The sequence below is a fragment of the Numida meleagris genome, chromosome 4 (genome assembly GCF_002078875.1).
Source record: "Numida meleagris isolate 19003 breed g44 Domestic line chromosome 4, NumMel1.0, whole genome shotgun sequence".
Classification (NCBI taxonomy): domain Eukaryota; kingdom Metazoa; phylum Chordata; class Aves; order Galliformes; family Numididae; genus Numida; species Numida meleagris.
This window is the reverse complement of record NC_034412.1, coordinates 619,960-630,728: the sequence shown is the minus strand read 5'-3', so window position 1 is coordinate 630,728 and position 10,769 is coordinate 619,960. Positions and strand designations below refer to the sequence as shown.

Sequence of the window (10,769 nt, the reverse complement as noted above, 5' to 3'; positions counted from 1 at the left end):
CCCGCCCACCGGCGGCCCGGCCCCCGCCCCGCCCGTGGTTATGCAACCGCCGCGGAAACTTTGGATCCTCTCAGCGCTTGTGGGACGGGGCGGCTTTAGCTCGGCTTTGTAGTGCGGCGCTGGCGAGGACTGTGCCCGCCGGGAGCCCTTCGCAGCCGCCCGGGCTCTGTCAGCGCATCTCGCCCGCCCTTCGCTTCCGTCCCGCACGAAGTTTGTGGGGGCCCCCGGGAGGGCGGCGCTGCGGGCGCCGGGCGGGGCGTCACGGCCGAGCACGGTACCCGGCGGTCGCCGGCCTGGCCCGGGCACGGATCCCCGCGGGGCCGGCCGCTCCAGGCGCCGCTGTGTGCCCGCCCGCCATGGCACGCGGCGAGGAGCGCTGCCGCCGTGCTCGGGGAACTTGGCGCGTTTTTTTCTCCTCGTGACACACGGAGAGGACTTGGGGCAGCCTCGTCAGCTCTGTTTTTAAGCCGTCGTTCTGGAAACTCATGGCAATGTTCTGGAAGCAAAATGATGCTTAAAAGAGTGTAGCAGATTCACGGTGTAATTTAGTGATGCTTTGGCAACGGGGCCACTTAATTGGGGGAAAAAAAAAAGTGTTAATGGGGACGTGTCCTACAGCTACCTTGTGAATACCTGAGAAAAGATTCATCCCTGTGCTGGCAGCTATGGATTTAGTACGGAGCCGAATCACAAACCTCCCCACCTCACCCTCCTCTGGTGATACTGCACGTACAGCTGTGAGGCTGCTTCCATTCCAGCTGCCTCTTTGCAGCCCAGTAGTGTATATACCAGAAGCCAAAGCTGTGATCAGAATGCATTCCTCAGGCTTTCTGCAATGAAAATGCCATTCATACATGGTTTTTTTAGTGAATCTTGCCTTTTATTGTCATTTTATTCTCATAATTCTAAAAAAAACCCTCTTTTTTGTGTGTGGAACAACTTTTGAATAATGAGACACAAAATTTGCTTAAATTCAGTAACTCCATCCATAAGAAATAATGACAGTAACGTTCCAACGTCAGTGTTGCTTTTTATAATAGGAAGCACACATGCTGTATGACTACACACACAAAGATATCACGCGTTGCCTGTACTAAGATGGAACTTTATTTTAGTAATGCTTTTTTTTTTTTTTTTTTTCATTTTATTTCTGCAGCTTGGACAGTCTCGAAGATATTTGGATTTGCAAGAACATCTCCTCCTCCTCAGTAATCAGAGAGATAGCTTTCAGGTGTGTCATTTTTTTTTTCTGAACTAAACTCTCCTTTCTTGACTTAAGAAGCATTCACCGTTCTGAACTTCACTTGGCTTCTCCAGCCAAGAACTTGGGCACTGCTCCTGAACAATCTTTGTCCCTTGATCAGTGTCACACTGAATATGGGAAACGCAGATTCTGAGATTCATGGTTGAAACCTGTACATGAAATCTGGGCTAAGATCAGCTCCTAGGAGCATATATTGCTCATCATTTCCTGATTTCCTTGCTCCAACAAATGTTCTCTCTCACTTATTTATTTTCCCTTACACTTCCTGTTCACATCTCATCGACAAGCAGATCTCCTCCTTGTATTTTTTGCCACATCTGCTGTATTTCTGGTCAGGAAATCCAGTACTCCCAAGACTTGTTCGTACTTCCTTTCCCTGAGAATTTTCCCTGCTATCTCTTGTACCATTCTTCTGGCGCTTCCTTGCTGGTCACTTGCTGGTGTTTTTACCAGCTCAGACAGCGGTGCTAATTGCAACACCTGCTCCAGGGTTATCCAGATATTCCATATGATTTTTCCCCTGAAATTTCCTTGTTTAAAACCTTTGGATATTAGATGATTGTCTGTGTATGCGTGCAGTGTATTGTACAGATAATGATCTAAACTTGAGTGTTTTTTTGTACAGACTTTACAAGGGCTTTTACACTTCCTTCAGGCCTCTGTATCCTTGAGCAGAGGCACACCCATCTATCTGCCCATTACATTCCTTTCCAGATGACATGTCTATTCAAGGCAAGGCTCTGACAACCTCGTTCATGGTGACATCTCATCTACGTTAATTAGACCACTTCCAGAAGACAGGATTGCATCTCATGAGTAAGTATATACCCATCTGTTTTAAGCTTAAGCAGCATTTGTTACCGCTAGAACTTTCTCCTTTAGCACGACAGTGTTTCCTAGTATTTCAGCTGTAATTTTACTGAACAGTAGAATTAGCTGCTATTGTACGACTTGGTGTAGGATAAAGCATTCTTGTCCACTAGTCTGAAAGTGATTAAAAATGTAAGAACAAATTCTCTTAGCATTGTTGTTATTATTCCTATTTTAGAAACAAGTAACTTCCTTCTTTTGGCACAAAGATAGGATGTGACCTCCGGCACTAAAAGGAAATGATTCAATGCACTCAGGTCCTTGGGAGACAATGGCATTTTAGTGGGTGTGGGATTAAGTGATAAAGGAACAAAAATGATGGAGAAAGCTTCCTTATCATTACTTCTTTCTTCTCATTACGGTATCATGCACTGAAAAAAATAAGCGCATAACATTACTTTATCCCAATTACTTGTGCCATTCAACTGTTTTTGAATTGTACAGACATTTTCTTGTACAAATGAAGGATTTAGGAAAGTACAGTACTTTTAGTATACCCTATTTATAGTACATCATCTAGCCGCAAATTCAATCTATGCTTCAATGCAAAGCCGAGCAAATGGATCAGAAGAAATAGGTGCACTTCCAAATGTACAATTAGATAATGAGCACCTATTGGTTTAAAGAGAAAATACCATGTTGTCATTTTTAATCTAGATTTTTTTCTTCTTTTTTTTTCCCCCCCCAAGAAAGCCAGCACTGATGAACATGCACATACGATGTCTATTAGAAAGCTTTCAGAATTCTCTTGAAAAGTCTCATGGTTCCTGGGTAACTGAGTAACAGTCGTCCACTGCTAACCTGGGAAAGCGTGCACACTTCCTGCCTTCTGCTTTGGTATGTGCTGCACAAAGAGACTTTCAGTGGTAATTAACGACACTGACTTGCTCACATATAATTTAGCAAAGTCCAGACATACATTAAAAAAAAGTTTTTATTTCTCCAAAATAAATAATGGAGATCAAGGAATAAAATGTAATAGTAAACACATTACATACTGTTTCACTATACAAAGGTACTCGTGTTTTAATGCACCTATTTACACTTTAAAAACATTGTGTGATTTGTCACGCTAATTAATAGTATATATTTGCTTTCTTGAGAATTGCTTGTTGTTTAATACCCATATTTTTATGTATTATGCTTCTGCTGGTAGTTCTATATTAATCTAATTTTCAAGGGACTTCTTGCAACAAAGGTAAGCTTATGTAAATGTATTTTGTTTTTTAACGAAGGGATTAATGCTTAAGATTCTATTTTCATCCGCCTGCATTTCACAGCTACTTGTTTCTAATGTAGCTAACAGCTTTTAGACTTTGACTCGCACCTCAGAGCGTATGCAAAGCATATCCTGTGTGGCCAACTTTGATGTGGTTTATTTAATACACAGACCTGCTATATATTACCAAGTTTCACCAGAAACAGCTATGTCAGCGTGTCTCCCCAGCCAACATCTCCAGGCCACTGAAACCTTGAATGTAGACACAGTCTGCTAGCAAAAAAAGAACTTATGTCAGCGCAGTTCATGTCATTATGTAAATTGATGTAATGTTAGTGGCAAGAAGGCTATGTGAGCATCTATAGATGACTGCACATTCATTTCAGAAACAACTGCACTAACCAAAAAATTGCACCCATGTTTGTGTCTCAGTGGTTACCCTCCTTACAGCATAGCCAGGGGAATGGGACACACCAACATGCTCATTCACATCAGTACAGAGTCAGCCAAACACTTGAACAGTTTGCAGCAGTGATCTGGAAAAACCTGTGGTGTTCAGCTTGCAAGCAGCTAAAGCTGTATCAGATGTTACCACGCTGGAGCTTGAGCTGCATGTTTCAGCTCCATTGCTCCACTCCTAAGAGGATAGCAGAAGAAAGTACACAGGCATAGCATCAACAGTTTGTCTCAGGTAGCTTAAAATGGTGATGAAGTTGAGCTTTGCTAATACAGCTCACTTTGTGCTTAAATTAAACAGGAAAAAAATCACATTTGTGGAAATTTTGTGATAATTTACATTTATCTTGGGGAAAAAAAAAAAAAAGATCAGCAGCAGTATTAAAAACAGTTGTGCTGCAATATCCCAGACCCTGACCACAAAGCAAAACATGGAGTGACAGGAGACTTCCTTCCCCTTATTTAGATAACTAAGAAACAACATGGTGTTACTCATGGAGTTTCACCAGGCTATTCCTAATCTTGGACTTCCTTTCCTGTACACTCTCCATTGTTATATTACAAAGTCACAGCATAGGAAATAGGCGTTTTTATATGGACTGGAACCGAAACAGAATCACCGCTCATACCTTTGAACTCATACATGTACACATTTCATCAACAGCAATATACTTAGGTCTAATACATTTGAATATTAAATTCAAAAGATAATTTTAAGGTGAATTCTTAAGAGTTCAAAGGATTTTCTGGTAAATGAGAATCCTAGCCCTAATCCAAAATTCAGATACTGATATGTATGTGTGTGTAAATCTAAACTAACTCCATACCTGTTTAAAGAAAAACAGTTTCTCCCATTTAATTCAAGAAACATCAAATTAATCAGAAAGCCAGATGAAGGGTGAAAGAATATTCAATACATTAAAAGCTTGCAGGAATGTGTGATGGGGACAAGCAGAAGTATGAGAACATAGAACTTGTAAGAGAGTCTAAATGTGCTTTAGAGATGGGGAATCAATTAAAACTTGGGTCAGACAGTATATTTTATCAAATGGACTGCAGTCATACACAGCTCATTCAAAAGGATATAAAAAAACAGGAGGAAGAAAAGCACTGCTTCATGAGTTTATTCAGCGCTTAAAGGAATATAAACGTTTACAACACTGAACAAACCACGCCATCCTGAGTTTAAAGAAATTAATGCTCTGTGCTAAATGTTTTAACAAATGAATTAGCAAGTTCAAAGGAAAAAAGATGCCAACCAATGTTTTACAGTGCTTTGAAATACTGGAAGTTTTGTTGTTTTAGCTTAAAATTGATCGTGAACTTGGAAAATGCAAAATGAAATACAGTTCAAGCAGAGCCTTGAGACCCTGAACAATTCTTAATGAAAGACAAAACACTAAAAACGATTCTATAGCAAACCTCCTCCATAGTGAATCAAAAGCAATTAATTAAAACAAACCTTCTGCCCTCTGCTGTTTAAACCAGGTATATTTGCACCTCTACATACACACGAGTGTAAACGGAAGAAACATTCCTGCAAAGCATCATTCTCCCCACATACAAACCTGCATGGGAGCACATAGCTAAGGGCTGAATCTAACTCTGCTTTTCAGGAAACTGTCTATCTTATGCTTCAAATACTTGGGCTTTTAGTTGTTTTATGCACTTACTAGTCTGTGCTAACATGATGTTCACCTGAATTTAGCGGTCTATCAAAAGAAGAAAAAAGGTGCCAGGGATCCACTCACCAACTGCTTACATCATGAAGTCAAACGTTACTGGAAGTACAGAGGAAAGGCAACTATTTGGGACAAAATGATTATTTTTTAAGAAAAACATTCAAAATATTCTGTAGTAAGGTTAATAGGTAATATCTTCTGTACTTAATAGGTTTCTAAAGATGAGATATTAATGTGTTCAGCTTCCTCACAGGATACTCAGAATGTAATGTTTGTAAATTCCTTCAAGGTCAAAACACACCACCATCTACAAAACAAATCTAGTCAGTCACCTTCTTCAAAGCAATGTAGCTTCTTGAGAGGTAATCTGCCAGTTTTTGTTGTAAATAAAAAAAGCTATTCCAGGTTTACAAAAGATAATTATAAAAGGCTCCAAATTTAACCTTCTTCTTAGATACTGTAGAAATAAAAGGGAAAAAAAAGCCTACAAAGTAAGATGGGTTGAAAGTAGTAACATTAATAGTGAAAGGATACATTAAAAGCTGCTAGGACGCATATCTAAAACTTGTATATTTACTCCCATGAGCCAAGACTATGGCTGTAGTGAAGGGAGATGGAATAAAGAGAAAACACTGGTCTACATATAGGCTGGTTTTGTACTTCTCCTGAAAATACAGGCCAGTTACATCAAAACAAACAAAACCCAACTAATTAGAAATCCCAAGTTGTAACTTTTGATCGTATTTAATTATTGCACGCTGTACGTGAAGAAAAAAATCAGCGTATACAGATGGCAATTGAAACAGGTTGCTGATTCACCTATGGGGAAGAAAATCACATTGTAGACATGCTACGTAAAACAATTAAGCAATTACAGAACAAGCAACTCCAAATTTGTGAAAACTGACTTTTTTGTTAAGTGGTAGTTACTTATTGATTAGAGCACTTCTGCCATGCAAGCAGTATTTTTCCCAAGTTCTGAACAGAGAGAAAATAATACATCTGTGAGCTCAATTAGCACAGAAATGTATGGTGTCACTACAAAAGTCACTGCCAGAATCTGAATGTTAAGGTTCTCTTGTCTATTTATTCTCTCCAATAGAACTTAAGGGATTTATTACGTACTCTCAGTAGTGACAGCGAAACACTGATTAGTAAAACTACTTACCTTTTGACACAAGAGCTACAAAATATTGCATAAATACAACTGAAAAGTGTCTTTTAGCATAACCTTTGGGGGACAACTTTCTTAAATACGGAAAAGCTTTATTTACTCTGCAGTACTTAGCTTGTCTTTCCTTTATAAACATGATATCCAAATAGGGGGAAAAAAACCCACCCCAGCCTGTTGTGTCAGAACACAAAGATCTGATTTAACAGAGGTTAACCCTTTTCTTAATTGGCCTACTAACCAATAGTTTTCAACTTTTCAGATCACCTCTACCTGTAGAAATAATCAGTATGCTAACTTACGCTTAGGCCACAAGACCTTTTATAGGAACTGCTACCTGTAGAAAGCACATGCTTGCCTAGTAGGACTGATAGATAGTTTTGTTAAAATTCACATATTTTGTTAGATAAGGTAACCTGACGTGTGTTCTTCTCATGTGCAGGTCTCACAAGAAAGCCAGGAACTAAGTTTTCATAACACACTATGTTGCTGCTTCGTGAAAACACTTCCAATACAATTAACAGCAAGTAGGCATTGGGAGAAGTGAACAGCAGAAGCAGTGTGACACCCAGCCTCTGAGTCGGCTGCACCCCTCGGACAGGGAAGGCAGCAGGCCCACAGGTACACTTGTACTTCTACACATACAGGAGTCTAGATGGAAGAAACATTCCTGTAAAGTATCATGCTCACAAGTGTAGGTATTCAGTAGGTATTTTTATTTCAAAACAGAGGCAAAAAAACAGAAAAATCTGCTTAATAAAAGTAAAAACGTGCACAATCATCTCCTCTAATACTGAGACAGCTTTACTTATGTAGAAAAGCTCTTAAAGTAGAACTATACTAATTTAGAGCTAGAGAAAGTCTCAGTATAGCATACTGAATTTCTACATATGTAAGTAAAGTAAAAGCAATTACCCATCTTGTATCAGGCAGGTGTTTAAGGTTAGCACCAGAGAGTGTTCAGCCTATAATAACTGACTCAAGATCCTGGCCCAGGAAAGCATTACATCTGATCCAGATGCTTATTTTTCTTGACAAGTGTTAGTGAACATTGACCGCCTGCTACGACAACAGTCTTGAATGAATTCTATTTCATGTTTCGTGCTATTCTCCTGCAATGGTTTGTCTTCATTTCCCCCAAGGCTTGTTCCAATTGCTGAATTAGGTGGAGGAGGGTAGAAGGGTCAGTTTGTAACACTTGGGTAGTTAGATCTTCATTCTCATTAAGATGTAGCTTCATAGTCACCGCAGGCTTAATTTGTTGCCTCAGACTTCTGCTCGCAAGCTGCATGAGGGTTTAAATGAAATTGAAATAGGGAAACAAACAACAACAAAAAAGGAAGGTAGTTAGGAACTTCTAGATTGACAATTCACAAAAGGTTTGCAGGACCTGCTTGCAGGCCTGTTTAAAAAAAATCATCTTCATTCACATTAAGCACAATCTATTAATTATTTTTATCGTTAGGCAATACCCATCCACTTTAATTAATGCATTCAAAATATTTATGAAAATTAACTGAAAATAAAGACCAAATATATTTAGTATATGCTAACTTTTTAAAGCACCGATGGAGCTATGAATTCATTTTGCATAAAGCAACCAATACTTCTCACCATTACATATCCTGTTCATCTTACAACTAGTTAAGTTCAGTACAATAACAAAACTAGGTCGGTTTGAAATACATGAGAACACTGCTACTTATGTTACTTTGAAGTAATACAAATTCATATCTTCATAGTTGCTTGCGCTATTAAAAAACATAATGCAAAATACAGAGCACCAATTAAAAACCAGAAGTTACCTGCACATCTAGTCTCCATTCAAGGCTATGATAGCTGGGAAGCTTTGGTGCCAGCTCGCCAAGAATGCTTCTGATCTCCTTCCTGTTATCAAGGTAAAGCTGAAGCAGTAATTTGTTCAATTCATCTGAGAATCCCAAAACATGAATGGAATCTTGGAAGTCCATCTCAGAAATCTGGAAATTAACAATTCAGGCCTTACTACAGAGCTACGCAATAATCGTTAATTCTTCCTCAACAACAGAACTGTAAGTAAACACTATGCATATTGTGCAGTGCAGTTACTTTACTGAAGGAATACACAGGGATGAGTCTACAGCTAGAAGAAAGCAAACAGCACACTTTCATGTATTTGAGAACAAAATACAACAGAAAAAAGCATCTGAGGTTTATAAGAATTAAGTACATTTCTAGACAATCAACTTATCAACAGTATGTAGTATTGATATTCAAGTTATAAATACTCTGAAATGGACTGCGTATCTTATACATGTAAGAAGGCACCAGATGCAACTTCAAGGCTCCCATATCAACACAAAACAGCCCTCTGAAGTTGATCCTCCCAGCTCACTGACCACGCTGAGCTGGAGGAGCTCAGTTCATCACTGTCAAAGTAGTAATTTATTCAATAGAGTCATGAATTACAACGCATACATACAGTAAGAATTCTGAGATTAACTATGCTTTACCATAATACCACTGCAATTTATCTGTCAGTCAAGTCACCTTACTTCAAGGCAAAATTCTGCACTAGTCCATTCTCCTCTCTGCCTACTATTTAGAACAACATCTGCTTGAGTTTAATTTGGAATTACTTATCTACGGATCCCTTTTCTGTATCTCCAGTGTTCAACAGTCTGCCATGTCAGTAGTAAGTCTATCCAATGGAGTTATTATCCAGCTACAATTCTTTTACTATCTGCTTACGTTCACCCTGAATTTCTGATGTCAACATTTGAAAAAGCTCTCAGGCAACACAAGGGGAATTACTTACTCTGGGTTAGCACAACACGCAGAAAAACCATCTTTGCTGAAGTTCTGTTATTTGGACAGAGCTTAATCCTAAAGTACCCTTCATTATACAGGCTGAAGCACTGGGTGTTTTTGCTATGCACTATCAGAGTGTTACGCTTTGGTATCAGGGACACTGCATACAAATCCTGAAGTTATCCACGCTGAAGCAGTGTTTTAATAGAAATGCAGTGTTACAATAATAACACAGCAAGATACACACCTCTTTCATCTAAATAAATAAAAATCCATCTCATCAAAGTTTTCCCTTTTCATCAGTACTGTAACTCTTACGGTTCAGTAGACACCTCGTGAGCGTAGCCCTGAATTCACCACGTCAGGTGTTCTCACCATGAGCTTGGAGCTTTCTGTAAGAAGGTACATCAGTCCCTCCACCCCGTGCTGCACGGTGTCAACGCCAGCATTGAGTTTTCCTTTAAAGAAAGCAAAATCCTCTTTAGGCCCTTATAAAGCTGCCACAGCTGCAACACGCACAACTGTGTATTTACCCAAAGCTTGCAGCGGATGCATAGGGAAAAAAAGCGCAGGTCAAGCACCCTGCAAACAGCAACGTGAGCGACCCAAAGGCGCGCTGAAGGCGCCCAAGAAATAAAACACAACACAAACCCGATCTGGTACGATGACCAGATCACAGCACACCGAGCAGTGCCGAGCATCAAGGGCGTGCAGACGGGCACAGGGAGCAGCGGCCGCGGTGCAGTTTGCTGCGAGCGCATCCCGGCGCGGACTCAGGGTGCCGTGTTCCGGGTGCAGCGTTGTGGCTGCCGGCGCCGCCTGCTGCAGCGCGGGCTCCACGCTGCCCTCCACGCGTCCCACTGCCCCGGGGACGCGGTAACGGCACGGCAATAGCCCCCCCCCCCCCGCCCCGCCCCGCCGCTTACTGGCGGCTGCCTCGCAGGCCTTGGGCGCGGCGCCGCGCCGCAGCAGCTCCACCGCCAGGTGCCCCAGCTCTGCGACGGCTGAAACGAGAGGAAGCGACTCCGCTGTGAGATGGGCCCGACCACCGACTTCCGCTCCCGGCCCGCCCGCCTCCGCGCGCCCCGCAAGAGCCCCACCGCCGAACCTGCACCGCCCACCCGGGGCAGGCAGCCCAGGTGCGCCTTCTGCTCCTCCGACAGCACCAACAGCATCTCCGCTCCCGGGGACAGGAAGGGGCGGGGCGGGGAGGCGGGCGCGCCGGAAGGAGACTGTGCCCCGCCCCGCCCACGAGGCCCCGCCCACGAGGCCCCGCCCACGAGGCCCCGCCCACGAGGCCCCGCCCACCCCGCCCCA

The 10,769-nt window shown here is 41.7% G+C and overlaps 1 protein-coding gene and 1 long non-coding RNA gene across 3 annotated transcripts; one reads left to right on the top strand and one right to left on the bottom strand.

Moving 5' to 3' along the window:
• On the top strand, positions 329-2,277 carry LOC110397467. Its single transcript, XR_002437796.1, has 2 exons — positions 329-1,231; positions 1,979-2,277. It is a non-coding gene; the product is annotated as an uncharacterized LOC110397467 (long non-coding RNA).
• COMMD2 (COMM domain containing 2) lies at positions 7,356-10,719 on the bottom strand. Of its 2 annotated transcripts, XM_021393778.1 has the most exons (5): positions 10,561-10,719; positions 10,379-10,456; positions 9,828-9,910; positions 8,468-8,641; positions 7,356-7,947 (listed from the first exon to the last, which is right to left on the bottom strand). In XM_021393778.1, exons 1-5 carry the CDS (start codon positions 10,625-10,627, stop codon positions 7,750-7,752), a joined length of 600 nt encoding a protein of 199 aa, XP_021249453.1. In that variant the 5' UTR covers positions 10,628-10,719; the 3' UTR covers positions 7,356-7,749. The 2 variants fall into 2 exon arrangements, with proteins under 2 accessions (XP_021249453.1, XP_021249455.1); XM_021393780.1 differs by lacking the exon at positions 10,379-10,456 and having other exon boundaries at positions 10,561-10,667.